At 36.1% G+C, this 19,970-nt stretch overlaps 1 protein-coding gene across 1 annotated transcript; it reads right to left on the bottom strand.

Annotated features, from left to right (window-relative positions):
- Nucleotides 1–357: 357 nt before the first annotated feature.
- Nucleotides 358–6,680, bottom strand: LOC128992350 (ATP synthase subunit O, mitochondrial-like). The gene is made up of 7 exons (XM_054415890.1): nt 6,577–6,680; nt 4,939–4,983; nt 3,354–3,464; nt 2,777–2,909; nt 2,032–2,144; nt 1,004–1,090; nt 358–564 (listed from the first exon to the last, which is right to left on the bottom strand). The coding sequence occupies exons 1-7, from the start codon at nt 6,601–6,603 to the stop codon at nt 451–453; spliced, it is 630 nt and encodes a 209-aa protein (XP_054271865.1). The 5' UTR covers nt 6,604–6,680; the 3' UTR covers nt 358–450.
- Between the last annotated feature and the right edge of the window lie 13,290 nt (nt 6,681–19,970).

Here is a 19,970-nt window from a genome sequence, read left to right as displayed (position 1 = left end):
GTAAGATTGAGTTTGCAATTCCTGTGCAATGCGCGTGCACACAGCACCAAGCCAGCTATTTTAATGGGGTAAGTGAACAGTGGTGGAATCCGTCAACTGCACTAATAGGATTATTAAATTACGGGTCCACTCAACCTCGTTATTTTTAAATGTTAGCGCCAGCTCCTTAATATCTTTTAACAATTTCCAAATTAGATCAAAAATGTCCCCTCAGCAGCAAACCTGAAGACTACGCGAATTTTCCTGTGATTGGATTTTCACTTAAATATTTCCTTAAACCTGCGTCAGATTTATTACACACTGTCGTTTATTACACACAAGACTACAATATCAAAAAGGTTTAAGCAAACTCTTCACTATGTGTAGGTGTGTTTATATTTTAACAGAAATAAGAAATGCTGACATTTTATATACATAATCACTGCTTTCACTACAAAAGGGTACAACTATTTAGACAGCAGCCTGGATGAGCTCAGTGTATTTCTTGATCTTGCTGGCAATGCTCATGTCAACATACTTGTCTCCCACGCTAACAACCATACCTCCAATAATGCTAGGATCAACCTGTGAACATAGGAATCAGAAATCAAATCAGAAACTCAAAAACACTATAGAATTCCCTTCTTTAAAGAAAATTAGAGTTAAAAAATACCAAGCTCACCATTGCCGTAAACTTCCCACCAAGTCGGATACCTTTTTTTTAGGGAGTGCCCTCCACCCCAGCTAAGCCACACAGGAAGCACAATATGGATTCCACATGTAAGGGATTCGAAACCGTCCATGTAGAAAGAAATCAACGCTACACACGTCAGTGCAACGCCTTAGCAAACTGAGCTAACATTCCATTTTAAAAACTTTATATGTCAATCATACTGAGCCCTGCCTTACCATGGAACAATATTTATCAATACTAAAAAGTTGTTAAAAAGTTTTAAGTATGAATTTATGCTTCTGGATATTAAAATAAGGTTGTTAGAAATACTTTAAAAATAACATCATGTACCTTGGTTGTAAGCAGAATGTTTTCTCCTTTCTTGGCAAACGCCTTGAGAGCAGCAGTCAGTTCCTGCTTAGTGGCATCGTCCAGAGGCTAAAACGTCAGAGTTTACATATCAAATTTCGGAAAATAATTCCAAACTCAAATAATTTTGTAAATGATGAACACTTCATGAAATTTGACTGTACATTGATGAGGAATTAGTTCATGCACCTAAAGCCAAAATATGTTCAACTTTTGGACTCAGGCTTTGACCACAAGTCCGAGATTGTCTTCTTAAACAAGAGGTGAGCGTTATATAACGTCATATGATAAATAACGCTATTACCGAAGTATCACCTACTACCTTAGTGATAGGTTGCTGGGAAGACCCAATTATTTTTGTAACATCTGAACGGTTAGAACAACTGGCTGAAACATAATGGACGATGAAGTAATAGGTACCGGTACGTTAAAAATAATAACTGTATTAAATTGCGTATTACTGAAATGTTAAGGGACGTTCCTTGACTCTGAAGGAACTCTGATTCCAAAATAACATTATTTTTAATCCCTAATTGAAGTGTGAAAATCCTGATTTCATCTACTCACTACTCCGTTGGTCGAAGACCTGGAATCATTTATAACATTTCTTTAGGTTAGGTCAACATAACCTCTAAGCCCTTAGGGCTCACACAATTTGTGGCATTCAGTTCTTTTATGACATAGACTGCAGCCCTTCACGGTCGAGCTTTATAGTGTTGAGCACTAAAGAAGCTTCAGTAGATAGTTTATTCTTCGAAAAGAACAATCTTAACCAAAAAAATCCACAGAAAACAATTAACGTGTGAAGTAGTAACTTTATTTGTTTTTATTTTTTACAAGACTAAATAAGCATAAAGTAACAACTAATAATTTGAGAATTTTGTAACCGTTTGAAAAACACTTTGTCCAAAATAGTTACAGAAAAACAATGAAATAAAAAGTTTAGCCAGCTATACAGTATTTCAAATTAATTACGCCTTTTGTAATTCCTAAATGAGTTCAATCCTTACCTTGGCGGTGGTCACCTCACAAGCGATCTCGCCTCGATGGGCAGACATGATCGTCTTAAAGGCGTTGATGATGGAGTGCAGATTGCGCAGCCTACCATTCTCAGCTAACAGAGCTGGAAAGAAGCAGACGATAAGTAAAATCTAAAACCAAGTGTAATTTTAGTAGCCTACACCACTTAAGTTTCAATTCAAACGGTCATGGCTAACTGAAAATGTGCCTTGCTATTCATAAGTTGCCTATATTTATTCAAGATGCAAAAGTCAACTCTATGTTAAATCTCTATTGAAACTTGGTGTATTATGATGTAAATGATTTTGTAGACTATCTTACTATCTATCGGACAGTATGATTTACGAATATTAATATATTATGTATTGTTGACCCCGTGCATATAATGGTGTAAAAAAGGCAATAAAGATTTTGATTTTGAACATAAATAGTTTTCTATCAGAGAACACTAAACACCAAAGTAAATTATTTATCTCAGTCCCAACTAATAGACGTTGATTGTTTGTAAATTAGGATCACCATGGATTTCCCGTAGCAGCCAAACGAGCTAGTTCAAATCTGGTGTCTACGTTTTGTTCCTTACTTAAACTATGACTCTAGTCGGTTTTACCAAAATAGGAAGATTAGTTTTGTCGTACCGGTAGTATTAGAAAATAATTGTGATTACCGGTACCAAGCAGCATAGGCCTATTGGATACGATAACCACTAAGCTACCACATTAGCTGGTTACTTACCAACCAAGTTAGCGGTTGGCGGAGAGAACTTAAGGGATGTTGAAATCTGCTTGACACCCTCAATCTTAACCTCCTTTTTGATGGTTGGATTTGCAATGAATTCGTTAAGTTTCTTGTCTGTCTTCAAAGATCCCTAAAATGCATACAAAACCTTTGTTCACAAATCTCCAAAACGCCTTATAAAAACCTGTTTATTTTTTTTATAATAATAAATTTATGACTGTTACATCAGTGTCCAGGTCCCAAATGTTATTTTGAGATAAGGCATATAAAGTATTTTTATTTTAGCCCCGAAAACAACCACTCCGGTAGTACCCACTACCAACATTTTGAGATTTAATATTCCAAAATGGACACTTTTATATAGATTAGCCTACATAAAACTAGTCAAGTGAAGAAATCCCTAGATGGAATTATTTAAAACATTTTAGTAGGCCTACCTTCGGCCAGAATAGTCAAACCTAGAAGTTTTAGCCCCAAAGACAAATTGAGAATATTTTGTGACGTTATTTATATTTTATTTACATAATAAACTAGACAAAGTATCTAATAATTAAATTAATACATCTTAACTTACCTGGAATTTGACCAGTTCAGATTCTACCGCCTCAAGCTGCTTCATTTTGGAGGCAGCGGAGTATAGGGCTGTTGCATACCTTCCCTCCAAACCAAAAATCTGGATGGGTGGCTGAAATAAAGCAAAATTGTTACTTATTTTACATAGATTATTTAGCTAATTCAGAGAGTTAGTTCCATATATGTGTTAAATATTGAAAAATGCATTTACAAAAATGTAATACCTACTATATTTTTGGAGGACATTTTAAAATTCTGATTCCACATAATTTCAACATAGCCTACTTGCTATACTTAAATAAAAACAATTTACATTATCAAAAACACTTAAAAACGTGTAGTCAGCCGTAGACGCTATCTGTCTGTCACTGAATGCCAAGTACTCGGATTGAAGCATCATTTTCCAGGCAAGCCTTATAAAATTTGAGAATCACTCGGATAAGTTATTTGGACTTTGCTTTGTGTGAATATGGAGAAAAAACAAAAGGATTCCAGCCTACTTGATTCAGTAATTGATTTTGCTGCAGTATGAGGATAAAAAGTGAGTTAAGGAAACAACACAAGAAGTAAACATTCTGAATATTATTTTACTGACTTTTTCGGTGTATTTCAGTAGTATACTGCGGTGTTGATAGTAGTGTCCTACAAATTGTAGAGTCACGCTACAGCAGTAAACTGAAAAGATTGACCAAAAGAAAAACTTGGGCCTACAGAAACTATTATGAACACAATTTCCATTGTTAATCAGGTTAACTTTTTAGCGATTCAAAAAGTGAATCAGCAAATCATTTTCTATAACAAAACTACATAGGGCATAGTGGATTCTGAAACCCTTCCGCATGTCCTTGGCTCTTGTCCCTTTGGTGCCTTAACTGTGTAATGCAAGACACCATGCTGTAAGATCAATGATCGCAGAAGAACTACGGAAAAAAGGCTGGCAAGTAGTAGAAGAAATACATTGCATTGAAGATGGTGGATCAAACAGAAGATTGGACATTTTAAATCTAAAATCTAAAAGTGGAATTATAATTGATCCAACCTTAAGGTTTGAAATATCAAAAAACCAACCCTTAGAAGTAGATGAAGAAAGGAGAAAAAATTATAGCAGGCCCTAAATGTGAAAATGATTTAAGAAACAAATATAATCTAAATTCTATATCAGTAATTGGCATAATGATTGGTGCAAGAGGCACTATTACAACATTTTTTGCCGAATGTATAACAAAATATAATCTTCCATCAAAATTAAAAAATGAAATAGTCATAAAAGTGTTAAAAGGATCAAGTAAAATCATTTATATGGAGAACATTAAGTTGTTGTACTTATTATTTAGGCTTATATCATAAATTTGAGTTTATTGTTTCTGTGTCTAATAGGCAAAGTTTATTATAATAAACTCAGTTTTCAAAATAAAAACAATAATACTCTGAATCAGCAACAAACTTTGTATATTTTACACTTAGAAGATCATTATGGCATAGGCCTACTTTAAATTAATCACTTCTTACTTTTTCTAATTTAAAGATAACTTACAGAGAAGCTAGTCATATCCAAGATCTTCTAATTAAGTTGAAAAAAAACTTACCCTGACCATCTGATTTTGCACTGCAGAAGTTGACAGTGACCTGACCTGAAAATAAAAATCAACTCATTACTTCCTCAAACCTTTTGATTGAACATTTTTTCACCCCCTGTGCACCACTCAAATGAGGTGTTTATGCTTTAGGTAGGATAGGAAAGAACCAAACATTCCTGAAAAGTGTAAGAAAACGTAGCTGATTGAAAACGACCACGTCCAAGGAACGCTAGACCCGTATCTAATTGGATACGGCCACAGCCAACGTACAAAGTAGCCTATAGCAAAAAAGAGCCTGGTGGTAAGAAACTTAACTTTCAACATTTAGGCTAACTTGTAATTGCATCTAGCATAATATCCAACGAATGGGCCAAAGTATAAGTCTGATTGTCTAAATCTTGATCTGATGAACTATAAAATAAGTTAACCACCGAGCAGATCTTTACCAAGTACATCTAAGTTGAAAAAATTATAGGTTGTATTTAATTTAATATTCAAACACACTGGTGTAATACTGTTCGCTCATTGAAACTTCATCCCCTCCAAGTAACAATCATCACCACAGCATCCAATCGTTTTTCCTGACAAAAACTAAGTTAAATTGACACCAATACCAATACATCCATACATCCTTGGCAATCTCAAAATCTGAGCCTTTTTAGAAGCCTGCATAAGTTAAATACACAGTGTGCAGACGTTGAAGACAATTTATGGACTACAGTAGACTCTTGATAATTCGAAATTGGTGGGCCAAGCATATAAATTTGAATTATCAAGAGTTTTGAATTATCAAGAGTTCGATTTATCGGGAGAAAAATAAACCATTTGAATTACAGAGAGTTCATTTGTTTAATACATACAAAGGTACAGCATGTTACAATAAAACATCATACCGTATTTTAGTACACTTTTAAACAATCAACGGCTTATTTTTCAGTTACTGTAGTTGCAAAGAAATCTGTTATTTAGCGCTATATATTTCGGCAATAGCTGAACTATCAGCTGTCGACAACTACGTTTGTGCTCAAGCTCAAGGAGATGTCGCGCAATCTAGAGATCGGATTGCCAACTTAGAAAAACACCCTGCCCTCTATTTGGACTTTGAAATACCGAGTGTATCAAAATGCATGGTAAAAATTTGAAATATTGAGAGATTCTCTAGGGACTGAGCCTTCATTTTGAATTATCGAAAGTTTTGAATTATCAAGTGTTTAAAAGAATTACCAAGAGTGGACTGTAGTTAGAACTAGCTAGATTTTTTTATGGATTCTGCATCATGGTTAATTAAATTTGAGGGTTAGCTTTTCCAAGGCATTATCAAAATTATTTGAAAACCTCTTTCGATTGATGACTCAGGTCATTTTAGATATTATTATAATTTGGAAATTGTAAATAAAAAACCTAAGTTCCTATATCTACTGTGAGTATTATTTTAAGAAAGTAATACGTAATAATAGCACATACTATGTGCCATACAAAAAATAAAAACCTTAACATATAGGCCTAGCCTAGAGTCTAGACAGGGAGTCCTGGGCCTATTATTATCATGAAATATTACGATACCCACAGTCACTTAACTTGTGCAGGTATGTTAGGAACCAGCCAAAAAGATATTTGAATAAATAAAATAAGTGTAGGCGTACTTACGATAACACTGAGGTTTTTAGAAGCCATTGTAAAAATTTTATAATGTGTAAAAAAGTCTCCTTCTGAGGTCAAGCAAAGTGCAGAACAGAGAGCAGCAGACAGAAAACAGTAAGAAGAAGCAGAAGAAATGGAAAGAAGAAGAACACTATGGTTCAAGTTAAAGGCATTATACAGTATGAAAGCAAAAGCTATAACGAGCCTTCTGTCATTACACACTGTATGGTGTGTTAAGTTTCACCATGAGTTTTAATTGTGCAAATAATGGGTGGGGTGTTGACGATATAGATATAGGATGTCATTAGTAGGAGATATATAACCAATGGTACTACGCAGCAAAACATAACTCATTATTATAAATTCCAATGGTTTCCAAAGACACGATGTATAGTTTTAACTAGGAGAACCCCCTCTAACCTAGAAGACCCAAATAACCCTTTTCCCAATATTTATCCTAAGAACAGATTAAATGTACTACCGTAACGACTGTGGGAGGTTTTATAATCAATGTACACAGCCTGTAAATCAGTACTAATAAAAAATCTGTGTACGAAGCTACATGACATCTAAATGGAGCCTGCTAAAAAGCAACGAGGTGGGCAGCATGTAGTAGATTCTGATACCAATAGAATGCGCCTCTGTTCACTTACCTACCTAAGATCTTGTTATGACATGGTTATGACTTTTCGGTACCTGGAAGATGTTATCTCACACCTCTAGTAGTCTAGGCACAGATTTCAAATATTTAATTGTTATATTCATAAATCACATTATTCAGTAAAAATAATTAATAATTATAAAATTTGTTTAGATGTAGGTACGGTATTGTATTTCTATGTATACGCAAAACTATTGAACAAAATAATTTTCTTGAGTTAGTGTCACACAAAGAATGCATATAAACTTGTTAAATTTAATTCAAACAAAAGGCGCGAACAATTGTATGGTTGAAATAGCAAAAACTCCCATTTTGGACATCCATATCTAAAATCAATTGTAATTTACTTTAAAACAGAATGTAGGGCCTTTTCCGTCACCATCTATATAATTTGTATGCAACAATACACAATTATTGATTTTTTTAGCTGTTTTGGTTCCGTCTAAACTCCCAGCCTATAACTAATCCTGCAGGGCTTGTTGATAACGCTATAGTATTTCATAAAAAAAAAACTAAAACATAGTGTCACTGAATTAACAGAAAAAGTCCCGGGTTAAATTATTGAACGTCCATAAATTTTAGTTGTTTTTACTGTTTTGCATAGTATTTATTTAAGTTTGTGTTCCCTGACCATATTAATTTTCCACCGACAGGTGGCGGTCTAGCCAGATGACCCTCCCACGGCGCCAGCGCGTTATCCGAATCCGTATCCGAATGTGTTCGGATGTTCGGATAGTGAAAGCGTGCTAATGCGAAATGTGACCCCCCCACTAGTCTACCACCCCCCTCTGAGTCATAACGGGATCAAGGTCCTATCGTCACGTCCCTGGTTACCTCAACAATGCTACTGTTCCATTGTTGCTCCGCATGTGAATACTGTAGTTTGGATTAGTTTCGTATACAATTTTCATTTATCACTTCAGTTTTCGTGTGTATTTTTACTGCATCATCGGATAACTCCCGTTACTAAGAAAAATAATAATATAGTTGTACATATTTATTGATCTATTTATGTCATTTTTCCTTGATGAAAAATTGAAATGATTCCTTTAGTTACTCCAGTTAGCGTGTGCCCATATGGCCCGGGTGTATAGGTACCATTTTGGACAGCACCGAGGTTAGACGTTTAAACACTTAACCAGAATTTAATTCAAATAATCTGAGACAACTATTGGTTTCCTCAGAGATAAACGGAAATGTGTCATCAACTAAACATATTGTACTGTATCACCAACAAATTATGAATCACGTCGGGCTAACATTTCCGTTACTGATTCAAAAGTAATTGCAACAGGGGAGTAAAAAGACAGTCTTTTTCATAAAAGAGTTTGAAACAATGATATTTTTAATCTAGTGAAACAGCAGAAGTTATAGCTCAGACTGTAATAATTTGTTTCAGTCTTTACGTTTCTACTTTATGATACTGTACGGGAAAGCTCCGCTCTACACGGAAAAAAGTAACAGACCATAAATATATTCTTACATGTATCCAATATCCTACATACTCTATGTACCCATTAGTCCTTTTGTGTGTCTATTTAAGCGTTATTTCTGAAATTATCGCAATTACGGCAACTTTTATTTCTTCAATACGGTAACTGCAAAAACAGCTTATAATTTTCCACCTAATAGTGCGAATAATCTGTTAACCTATGGAATGGCATTTTAGACCTACGGACATCAGATCTATTCATAAATTCAATCTAAAAATGGCTGTTTTATACAAAAATTTACACTTTGATATCCATCTTAAGCTAATCTGTTTTAATCAAGCCAAGTCTACCTACAGATTTCCCACTCAAGTTAAATTACCTTCACCATTTGCGTAACAATCCGATCAGCTGACCTTTGAAAGGTTTCTGGCTACCCACAGTGCTTTGCACTTGTCGGAATTGTGACAACTTGTCTTACATGTGGGAGAATAAAAGATTAATCACTTATCAGAATGTTGCAAACGTTAGAATTGTGAAATACTTGAAAAGATAATTACAATAGGTATGTCACGGTGCATTTTATTGAAACCCCTGTCGGAGCAAACCTGCAAACCTGATGCTCATGTTGCAAAACGAATTTTCAGTTTTGTAAATGTCTAGGACTTTGATTATTACATTTAATTGTTAACAAAATGTTCATATTCGGATTTTGTAGCAATTTTTAAATCTTTTACAACCCCAATTTTAGATATTTGTAAATGTAAATTGCCTTGTAAATTTGTAAAGTAACAAAATAACATACTTCAAGGGACTTGTATCATTTTGATTCTGAATCATATTGTAGTTTGCTTATAATTGATTCATTTGTGATTCTTATGTAACCATCAACCACTATTAATCTGGAATAACGCTTGTAAACCCCTTTAGGTGAGCTATCACCTTATTGCAAACGTCTTCTCAAGAACACAAGCAACAACAAAGGTAATATAATACACTTGTATTATTGAGTTTGTGTAGTGTTGAATTAATAAACAGCACTTTCATTCACTTTCTAAGTTCTCACATAAAAAACATATTCAATCGAATGTGAAAGCTAGAGGTTGAGCAAGAAATCAAGAAGGTCTCCGTATTTGGCGCTGGGCATTTGGCAAGCCTGAGCCGCCTGAGACGCCGAGACAGCTGTGGTCATTTCGCATTTATCCAAGCTCTTGCACTTCCGGTATCACCGGAAGCGGAAGAGGTTCTCGTGATAATGTTTCCCTTTGTAGATACCCTTTGTTTCGCAGCTTAACACGTTATGGATATGTTAAACCAAACCAAGAGTAGCAAATCCGAAAATTACGTTATTTCATAAATCGATGTAGTATGGTTACATCAGTGGATTTTCTGGGTATAATTTTCGGAATCAGTAATAAGAAAATAAATAAGCAAATGGAAATCACATGTGACAGTTAAAATGCTTCAAATTAAAAACAATGAAATGAACAGCTGATTTCAATATTATTATTCCATAACGTTAACATGGCCACTGGGTAAAACGCCCTTTATATAATTAGCGTGAGTCGCTTTTGTTCCGTGGTTAAAGGCTAATTTCTTCACATCACTTTTGTTCCGGGGTTCAGCAGGTAGATTTCGGGGCCGGCCAAAACATCGCTTTTGTTACGAGAGAGAGGAGGCTGCACTCTCTTTCCCCAAATCCTCTCTTTCGCTTTCCTTCAAATTCTTTCTTTCATATGTTAGGTTAGGTTAGGATTGTTTATAGAGATTTTATCTAAGGAGAAAATCATAATCGAGTTTTTAAGACCGCATGAAAAAATAATTAGGAGGGGCGCAAAAGAGAGGAATTGGGGGAGGAAGTGTACAGCCCCCTATCTCGCGGAAAAAGAGTGCGTGGAACAAAAACGATGTTCAGAGTGAGCTCTTTAAAATGACACCAAAATCGTCAAAATAGGTAAAGAAAACTAGGAGAGGAGTTCTATCCACAAAAAACCCCTTCTAATATAATACGCTAGTATACAACTAAAACTTTAGATTTAAAACCAACCGGTCCGCCCGGTCATGTAAGCTAACTACCGAAGTCTCTTAGAAAATATCTTCAAAATCGTCAGTTGACATAATACGAGTCAGAATACAGCGACAAAATGAATAATCACTAGATTGAAATGCAAACTATCTTATCGCAGTTTGCTTCCAATCAATCGGTTTAATCGTTGAGCGGACGGAATACCAGCTGATTGTCACATGAGTCAGCGTGGAGTCAGCGACTCAGCGCGTTGACTCAGCGACTCGCCGCTGAGGCAATGCGATGACAAACCCGCTTCAACTTTCTGTGTCAAATTACTTATTCGGTTCCATGTTCATCATATCCCACGGCCTGAACCCAGAAAGCTAATTGGGCCGTGTGAATTGGTCGAGTTGTACACGAAAACTGATATTTGTCGGTTACAACAACAATACACAGAGTATGACGTGCGCAGTATTGCTATAAACGATTGAAACCCATTACATTAAACTGGGATTTCCAAATAAATCATTGTTGTTGCTGAATGTTTAGTTTAGGTGTTTTTATTGTTGATTGTTGCATTGTTTAACGTGAGTAATAGGGTTGCCATATGAAAAACAAAGCTGCCGGATTTAGAAGGAGATTGTTGGAGTTCGTTCACTAAGGTGTAACTATAAATTAAAATGATAAAAAAATGAATATATGATTTTACCTCACTACTTATCTAAGGGATATTTTTGAAGTTTATTCAGCATCTTCTGAATCTAGGACAATACCAAAAGCCGGAACATCGTGACATTTTTTGTCAAAAATCGTGATAAGGTAGCCAAATGGATGTCTAATAATTTACAATGTACCATAATGTGGTATAGTCAAGTAGGTAATGGTATAATGAACGACACTTATATGTTTATCTAAAATATATGTTTGCTGTGATAAAGTTGTTTGAGTTCAACTGCATATTTATTTAGGAAGAGCATCAAGTTTAAAGATAAAACTATTCAAATATGTGAATTTAAAGATACGAAGGATAAACGCATTACGCAATAGAAGGCAAGTTTATCCCAGATTTGGGAAATTTACCCACGTATGGGATAAAATACCCCCGCCGCAGCAAACCTGCCGTCTAAGCAAATTTCCATTTGGCTGAATTGATTTTCAATTGATTTATTTAAATAACATTAGGTTTAACGAGTACATAGGTTTGCTGCTACAAGGAAACTAATAAAGTGTGTTTTTAGTAAAATATTGATAGCTTACTATAAAATAAAAAAATTTGCCAAGTTTGATCAAAATATATCCATAAACAAGCAAACTACAACATTTTACAATATTCTCCATAAGAATAACATGGGACTTTTAAATTTACCATTTTTTTAGTTTTCTCCGTAACCAATAACCGTACAAAAACACTTTGATATACTGAATTGTTTGTTTTTTTAAGCTCTTTAAGAAGGTTTAGAGAAAAATTGGGAAATTTTGTGTTTTGAGGGTCAAAAATGAAAAAAAAAAACAATTTTTACCCCATAAAACCCTGTTCCCATAGTCCTATCATGCTGGATCGCGAACTCATTCAAGTTTATCCCGCCTTACACCTTCAAACCAAATTTCATCAAAATCGGATAAAAATTACTCATGTTATCGTGTTCACGGACACATATATATATATATATACCTATATATATATATATATATATATATATATATATATATATATACATATATATAAATTTTAACGAATGGTGTTTTTGGCCTCTGGGGACATCAAAATGAAAAAGTAAATAGGTCCCGGGCCCAAGTCTTACCATGAGACCTACGGTAATAGCTACTTCCCTATAGGGAAATTCGCTAAAAGTAATGTCGTGGGATATTTACGGAAAACTCCAAATGTTTGACTTTAGCGTTCCTTAAACATTTTCTAAACTCAAGTCAGATTAAAAAAAAAAAAAACTGTCAGTGGGACAAAGGTAATTTTTCAACAGTGAACTGAGGGATAAAAGGGATTTCTGCCACAAAGAGTGGGATATTTGACAAAGACATCTGAGATATTGAGCTACTTATGTATGCTTGTTGCTACCACCGCCTACTTGATACTACAAACACAATGTTCTCTACTGATTCTGTATGATTAACTATTCAACCCAACAGCTGCTCCCGACGCATTCTATGTGTCGTGTCTTCGTCTTGGTCTGAATGTTTTGCTCGAGTCACTGTTACGGTAAAATCATATCACCTCAACCACAGAGAAGTTACAGAGGTAACATGTAATTTACACTCAAGTGGTGTCTAGCATCTAGCACTAGTCGCTGGTGTCTAGCACTAGTCGCTGGTGTCTAGCACTAGTTGCTGGTGTCTAGAGCAAAGTCTAAAGAGCAAAGTTTCTATATCAGCCCCTCACCAACATATACAAACAACGCTCACGGTACGTTACTTCTATGTGTATGAAATAAGAAAACTTAATTGAGGAAAATTGTATTTCGTGCTTGGCTAAGAAAGTTCGTCGGTATTCTTAAATCAACAGCGATAAGACTTGGAGACTAAAAAGTCCCAGCTGTCCGTTACTAATAGATCCCACTATAGTCTTTATGCTGAAACCTGTCTCCTGGCCCTTCGACTACCTGGACTACCAGGCTTCCAATTATTGGCCAGTCTCAAGGTAGACTCGATCCCGTCAGGAGACAGGTTCCATCAAGCAGACTGTAGTCTAGTATGAACTCCTTCACAATGTGAAGCTTCGACTATGGCTGGATGCTAAAGTAGACAAAACATAAGGACAAACACTAGGAGTGCCGTGTTTACGTAGCGCGTGCGCCTTAACTAAACGGCAATCCTTGCGGTGGACGCCAGAACTTATGCTAACCACAGCCCTGCTGTTGGTTTATATTTAATTATATTTGTCTATGGTTATAGTGTGAAGTTTTAACTAGGTAGGTGCCAAATATGTGTACAGTGTGTTATCACTGCACGAGAGAATTATCAAGACCAACACATTTAACTGATGGACTTGACAAGTTACATGCTTAACTTATAAACTTAGCATGTTACTTTAACATGGTTTGAAGCTTCATCGAATGGACCTCTATATACAATGAATTCATAAAATCTCCTGCTGTTCTGCTTGAGAACATCTTTGCACATGTTTACAGCAGAGTTGGTGAAATCGTAAAATCTATCGACTAATGTAAAACCATTAATGACGAGAAGTCCCCTCTCTCCTCTAGTTCATTGTAAACAGACTCGGCAACAACTGAAATCGTAGCTTTTGATCGATCTGATTAGAAATGGGCCGCCCCACAACAAGGGGTTCCTCAAGGGTCGATACTGGGACCGCTGCTTTTTCCCTAAATGGTCATGGAATGTTGTACAGAACTAGTGTTTAACTAGAGTTTGATTATGAGAAAGTCACTTATAGTCCAGACAAGACAGGTGGGGAATTTGATCGCGATTTAAACTGTGTCCTGTTGTGAGCGAACACGAATTCGACATACAGTAATTTGCTTCGTGCACGTTTTCATCCAGCGTTATTTTAGTGGTTTAGTTGTGTTTGCAATGCTATAGGTCAGTTAGAAAACATAAATTATAATCACCTAAATCTAAAATATGAATTTTGATAGGCAAATTATACCTATGGTTTAAAATACTATAGGCCTGCAATTAATTTAATACTTGTTTCGTGAAGATTCTAACTTAGTTGTCTCATTGACTTAAAATAGTGGAGAAAACCCATCCATAGGGACCAGATGTAGCCAAGTAGCCGAATTGTTGCTAAAAAGGACATGTCGAGTTTACCATAGAGTGTAACTAATCCATCTGAAGTTTTTCATACCATGATAGTTTAGTTTAAACCTATCAACCAACATCAACGCACATGTTCAACATGCTGGTTTTCCTAATTTATACCAAAACGAGATTTAAAAATAGCAAAATCCACTCAGGTAACTTTCCAAAGTTCCATCCAGGGTTTCAAGGCCCCAATTAACCCAGGGTATCATCAGACGGCACGTGCAACGGAATTACACTTCCAGATGATTGTAGGAAGGTTGAAAATATTCTTTAATCCTGTTATGTGAGGGCACCGTGCTTCACAGACCAGTTCTAATTGTCAGCGTTCAGCGTATAACTTTGGTCGTTAGTATTGTTAATTAGTCAGTCTTCAGTCACGGTGGTAGCTTCCATTTTGTCCGTTCACCCCAACCTTCCATTGAAGGATGACTTTAAAGTGGAAATTCCGGTGATGGATTTAGTTTTTGAATTTTAATTTTGTTCATTCACCCCAAGCGCGTCCATTGATGACTCCAAGTAGATATAAATTCCGGGTAATGATTTCGTTTTGGGATTTTGACAGACCAAACTGAAACAATTATAACATTAAGTCAGGTTATAGCTGGAGTAAAAATTATAACATGCAATAAGGTGATTAGTATGTGTACAAGTGAAGTGAAGGAGGTTGCATAGTAACACCTGTGAAACTGGGTACGAATTGAACAACATTCATAATCTCAAAGAAGAGTTAGAAAATGGTATTGTAGTAACTACTTGCTAGTTAGTTTGAATAAAATTAATAAACTCAAATATAAACACAACTGAACCAAAAGCAACATAAAAACGCATAAAACTTTAAATTTAACCCTACAACGTAGCGACCAAGCAACAACCAAGCAACAACGCAACAATATGTCCATTCCATTTTACATTCCTTTGCTCCTTCCCTCACTCTCTGTTTTACCGCCAAAATATCAGTCCCAACATTCCCTCCAACCCCCAACCTGGATACAGCTGGAACACAGATGGAACAGCTGTGGCCTGTGACGTCACAAACCTTGTAACAGTTACTGTGCTTCTCGGGACTTCATGGTGAAAGTTGTGCATTGCATTTGCCCGCCACGGCCTCCAAAATATACGATCATAAAGGCTGTGGCGAAGAAAACATTGTTGACAATATGGGGCAATGCTTCGTGTGTAATTTTAGGTTTTTTACAGAATGTAGATGACTATCAAAGAACAATACAGTAGATACCACATTCCCATTTTATATCGTCGACTTGGATACTGAAACTGAAGTAGAAATCACATTCATAATTATGGATGCCGAAGCAATTGTTGGTTTCATAAGTAGTTAATTTTGAGTTGTTACGCAATCATAACAGTTTTACGTAATGGAGAAAAGATAAGTCTTTTTCTAAACTAAAATTCGTTTCGAAACGTTTTGGGGCGCTTCAAATTTAGTGATTGTCTTGGGTTATAATTTTAGAGCTTATTAATCTTAGCCCCAATAGTTATTTAATCTTTTATCTATCATACTCAAACAACACTTACTATGATATAGCCATGGATAAAACATCCTCCCTAGTATATGATAAAGCTATGATTTACATAAATACGTTGACTATTAATCTATTTTAATGCTACTTGGGAAAAGGTCTGGTGAGAGTCAATCATTGAGCATGCTTCTCAAAATGCAAACTAACCTGGTTTTTTATATAGTATACTAATACTAGGGTCTTCATGAAAATAAAAAATACTAAACTGGACCCAGCTGTTATTGATGATGGTTGCAATTTGAATAAATGGTCCTGGTTAAAACAGCTGATCGGTCAGTAACAACAATCCACTTCATTCTACACTCATATATTATTCATATTTTAAAATAATCACCTTAGTGAAACTCTTAGAGAATTTAATTTAAACGCGTTTGTTTCTATAAATAACATGCATTCTAATCTTATCCCTTTCCTAATCCGTTTTGACAACATGCGTCAACTACTTCATGAAACTGTTGACTTTCTGAGATTGCTGAATGAGTCATAAGTTTGTCTGAGTCGCAAGCAGTTTGATAAGAGTGAGTAATCACGTACTGTTTTGATAGTTTCTAATGATAAGAGGGCGGGTATTAATTGCGACAACTGAGTCAGGTAGTCGGGTATTCCTGAATTGCGCCCAACTACTCCAGGGAGCCACCCGATACGTTCCTTAAGTCATGTGGCGGCCCTCTTTGACTGTTTTTTAGGTTAGGTTATGATAGGATAGGTTAGAATGACACATAAACAAGGACATTCCTTCTGCTGGCAACTCACCCGCTTGGGCTTGGCGCAACTAAGGAAAATGTTTTTAGGACCCTTTGAGGGCTCGGCGAAACTCTGCGGAACTCTTTGGCGCAATTTTATGCCACACCGTTTAAGAAACGTTTAAATATTATTTTACATATCTGCTAACGATTTGCGAACGAAGAGCATGTGAATAGGAATTTTTAATTCACTAGTTCGATTTAATATGGAAATTTAAGCATCAATTTGTTATAAAAGTAGTGTTGTGTAAATTTACTTAAGATTACTGCAAGTAGACTTTTCATCCTGTAATATCTGAAGATATCTTTTATTTGTATTCTATATCCAGTAAAGCTTTGTTGGGTGTGTCGACCTGTCTTTATACGCAGGCAATTTTATGATTGAAAAACGACCACATAGAATGATAGAGAATAAATAAGTTTATTCTAAAGTTTGTGGCATGATTATAAAACGATTAGATTGTCGGATTTAGTCGACTTTAACGAACTCAAATTTTAACGGGCACACATTAAAAAAACTTTAGATTGAATAACAAGATTATGAGATGTTTACTTGCAATATCCAAAGGAAATTGTTAAAATCTCGATCAATGATTTGCCTTAAACTTATAAATGATTGTAAATTGTTTTATTATTTTACCTAACCCACCATGTTAAACTTCCCTATCCCAAGCGTGATGTATACAACTTCCTTACTTCTCGAGTGATGTAAAGTATCAAAAACTCACTCGGTGATGTAAAGAAACCCATTTAAATAACATTGAGTGCTTAACTTAAAAAATATTACTCTATGGAGCCAACGACGTTAACGCTAGAAATCAGCTGTGCACTTGAATGTTATTGTTATGCTTAAAGTATTTTCCTAACCTAGCTTTTGCAATTTTGTTACTAAAAGAACGTTACTGATAGAAGATCAGTGAAATGGATAATGAAAAATATGGTCGGGTCAGGTAAAATCTTGTACGTTACACGTTACGCAAGAGCGTGTTTACATCACTTAGGTAAATTATGCAACTCGCTTCCGCTCGTTGCACAACATTCACCTGCGTGATGTAAAAACGCTCTTACTACACTTGTAATGTAAATAGCTATTTCACCACACTATGATGTTTTTGGCTGTATTACATACGTTAATTGGTGGCTGAAAGTTACGTTTTGCTGGCCATGCCAGCTGTCATCGTAATTTGGGGACCGAGCAGGTTTTTACAGGCCGGGGCCGCAAAATCAGCTGTCCGCTTACTTACTTAAAACATGAATGCATTTTACACAATCAAAATCCATAGCATTGCAATTAATAGAATTGTGTTACTTTTACCGTTGCCTAGCAACTATTTATTTTTATTTTTGCTAATTCCTCAAATTATTTCTTCACATAACCTTAAAGTTGTAGTTGTGTTGATTATCAGTGTGCATTATTATAGTGGTGAATTAGGTAGTGTGGTGAAAAATAGCGTTCGCACCACGGACCGAAATGGTTTTGCAGCTCTCGATCGATTTAAGTTCTCGACTTCGTCTCGAACTTAAAAACTATCTCGAGCCGGCAAAACCTCATTTTCGGCCCTAGGTACGAAATATACTATTAAGTCATCCGTTGACGCATGTTTTAGCTGTAATTTTCTCTACTGAACATGGAACATGCATTTCAGATTTAGAGTAATTCTTTTATTTTTAACATGTCTATATTTTAAAATAATCAAGTTGGTGAAGTTCAAGCCGGAAATCTGTGATTACGTAAGGGTAGAGTTCCAAATGTGTAGGGTCGGAACTTTCCCTATTTCTGTCTAAAGCTTCGCAACTTTGAGTTATTACCAGACAAGGGAATAATACTCATTCCCTTGTTTAATCCTTCAAGTATTACTCAAACCATCAACATATAAAACATATCAGGAATTTCTTCTTTTTGGAACACTTCCAAACATTTAACAAGTTCACAAACACAGTGGTAGGTGAACTTCAGTGGCAGTTAAGCGTGTAGTCGGGTAGCGGCTGATAACACTGAGTGACAGCTGATAAGAACCACTCCCACACAGAGATAAGGACCTCTGGGAGTGGAGGGCACTTGGAAGGGTCAGGGCATGAATATAGGGCAAACTGGAGAAAATAATACGTAGCCAGGGGTACTGGTACACCTACACCGCTTTAGGTCACCAATTCTGTGACAGATTGTTCCCAAAGAAAATACAAATTCATAAACTTGCAAATCATCGAAAAAGATCTCCTCCTATCGGGAGATTTACAATTGTAAAACTGCAATATTTTAGCAATAATAATCTCTTCTACTTCAATTTCCTGGACTCCAAAGACATGGTGTAAAACCTTTACAGAACTATAAAACCCTTCCTTTATTGAGGTTCTACGGTTTTACCTCATCTTCATGCATTTCTACTAGTGAGTGCCCTCTCCTCATTCCATTTCATTTTCTAGAGAATTTTTGGAGTAAGCCCTTGATTTTTTCCGGGAGGTTTGTACCTGTATAAGTCAGTAATTCCTTCCTACACCATTTCTTAAATTCGCCCGACTCCAGTATTCGTCAAAGTCAAAATTCTTTTTCCCCTTTGGGTGATTTTATAGTTAAAGTCACAAGAATACAAGGTTCCGACCTCCTTTGATAAGGATTGACATCTTCTGCCTCAACTGCCTCCTCAAATGTCTACAAGATCAAAGCTACTTCGACTATTTGCGTTTTTTTAAACCAATGACCGCAATACATAATCCATTCAGGAGGTTAATCTCTTGTGCTATAGTCTGTATGGTGGAAACTGTCTCCTGAGCATCCCTCCTCCTACCTGAACCTGGGACGACTGGTCCCAGAAGGCTAGAAGAATTGACCCATTCTTGAACAGGAAGATGAATATATGAGGTTGGGATACAGGTTCCATCATACAGACTATATTCAGTATCCCCTTCCTTCTTGCATATCCTCTGCGAGTCTGAGTAAGGACATTGACGGTGCCTGGCACGTCCTAAACCATTGACCCCAGATAGACAGGAGGTTGGGAGACAGGTTCCATCATACAGACTATGGCCAGTATCCCCTTCCTTTCTTGCATTCCCCCAGTGAGTCTAAGGACATTGACAGTGCCTGGAACGTCCTAAACCATTGACCCCAGATAGAAGGTTGGGAGACAGGTTCCGTCATACAGACTATAGCCAGTATCCCCTTCCTTTTCTTGCATTTCCTCTGTGAGTCTCAGTAAGACCATTGACGGTGCCTGGCACGTCCTAAACACATTTCCTCTT

Source organism: Macrosteles quadrilineatus, unplaced genomic scaffold (assembly GCF_028750875.1).
Source record: "Macrosteles quadrilineatus isolate MER2022 unplaced genomic scaffold, UCM_ALF_1.0 Scaffold_4__1_contigs__length_99947679, whole genome shotgun sequence".
Classification (NCBI taxonomy): Eukaryota; Metazoa; Arthropoda; class Insecta; order Hemiptera; family Cicadellidae; genus Macrosteles; species Macrosteles quadrilineatus.
This window is presented reverse-complemented; position numbering and strand designations above follow the sequence as displayed.

Coding starts and splice junctions, on each gene's coding strand:
- LOC128992350 (XM_054415890.1), bottom strand. CDS start 6,603: ATGGCTTCTAAAAACCTCAGTGTTATC. Junction 3,465..4,938: donor TGCAAAATCAGATGGTCAGG/GTAAGTTTTTTT, acceptor GCTTTATTTCAG/CCACCCATCCAGATTTTTGG. Junction 2,910..3,353: donor CTGAACTGGTCAAATTCCAG/GTAAGTTAAGAT, acceptor TATGCATTTTAG/GGATCTTTGAAGACAGACAA.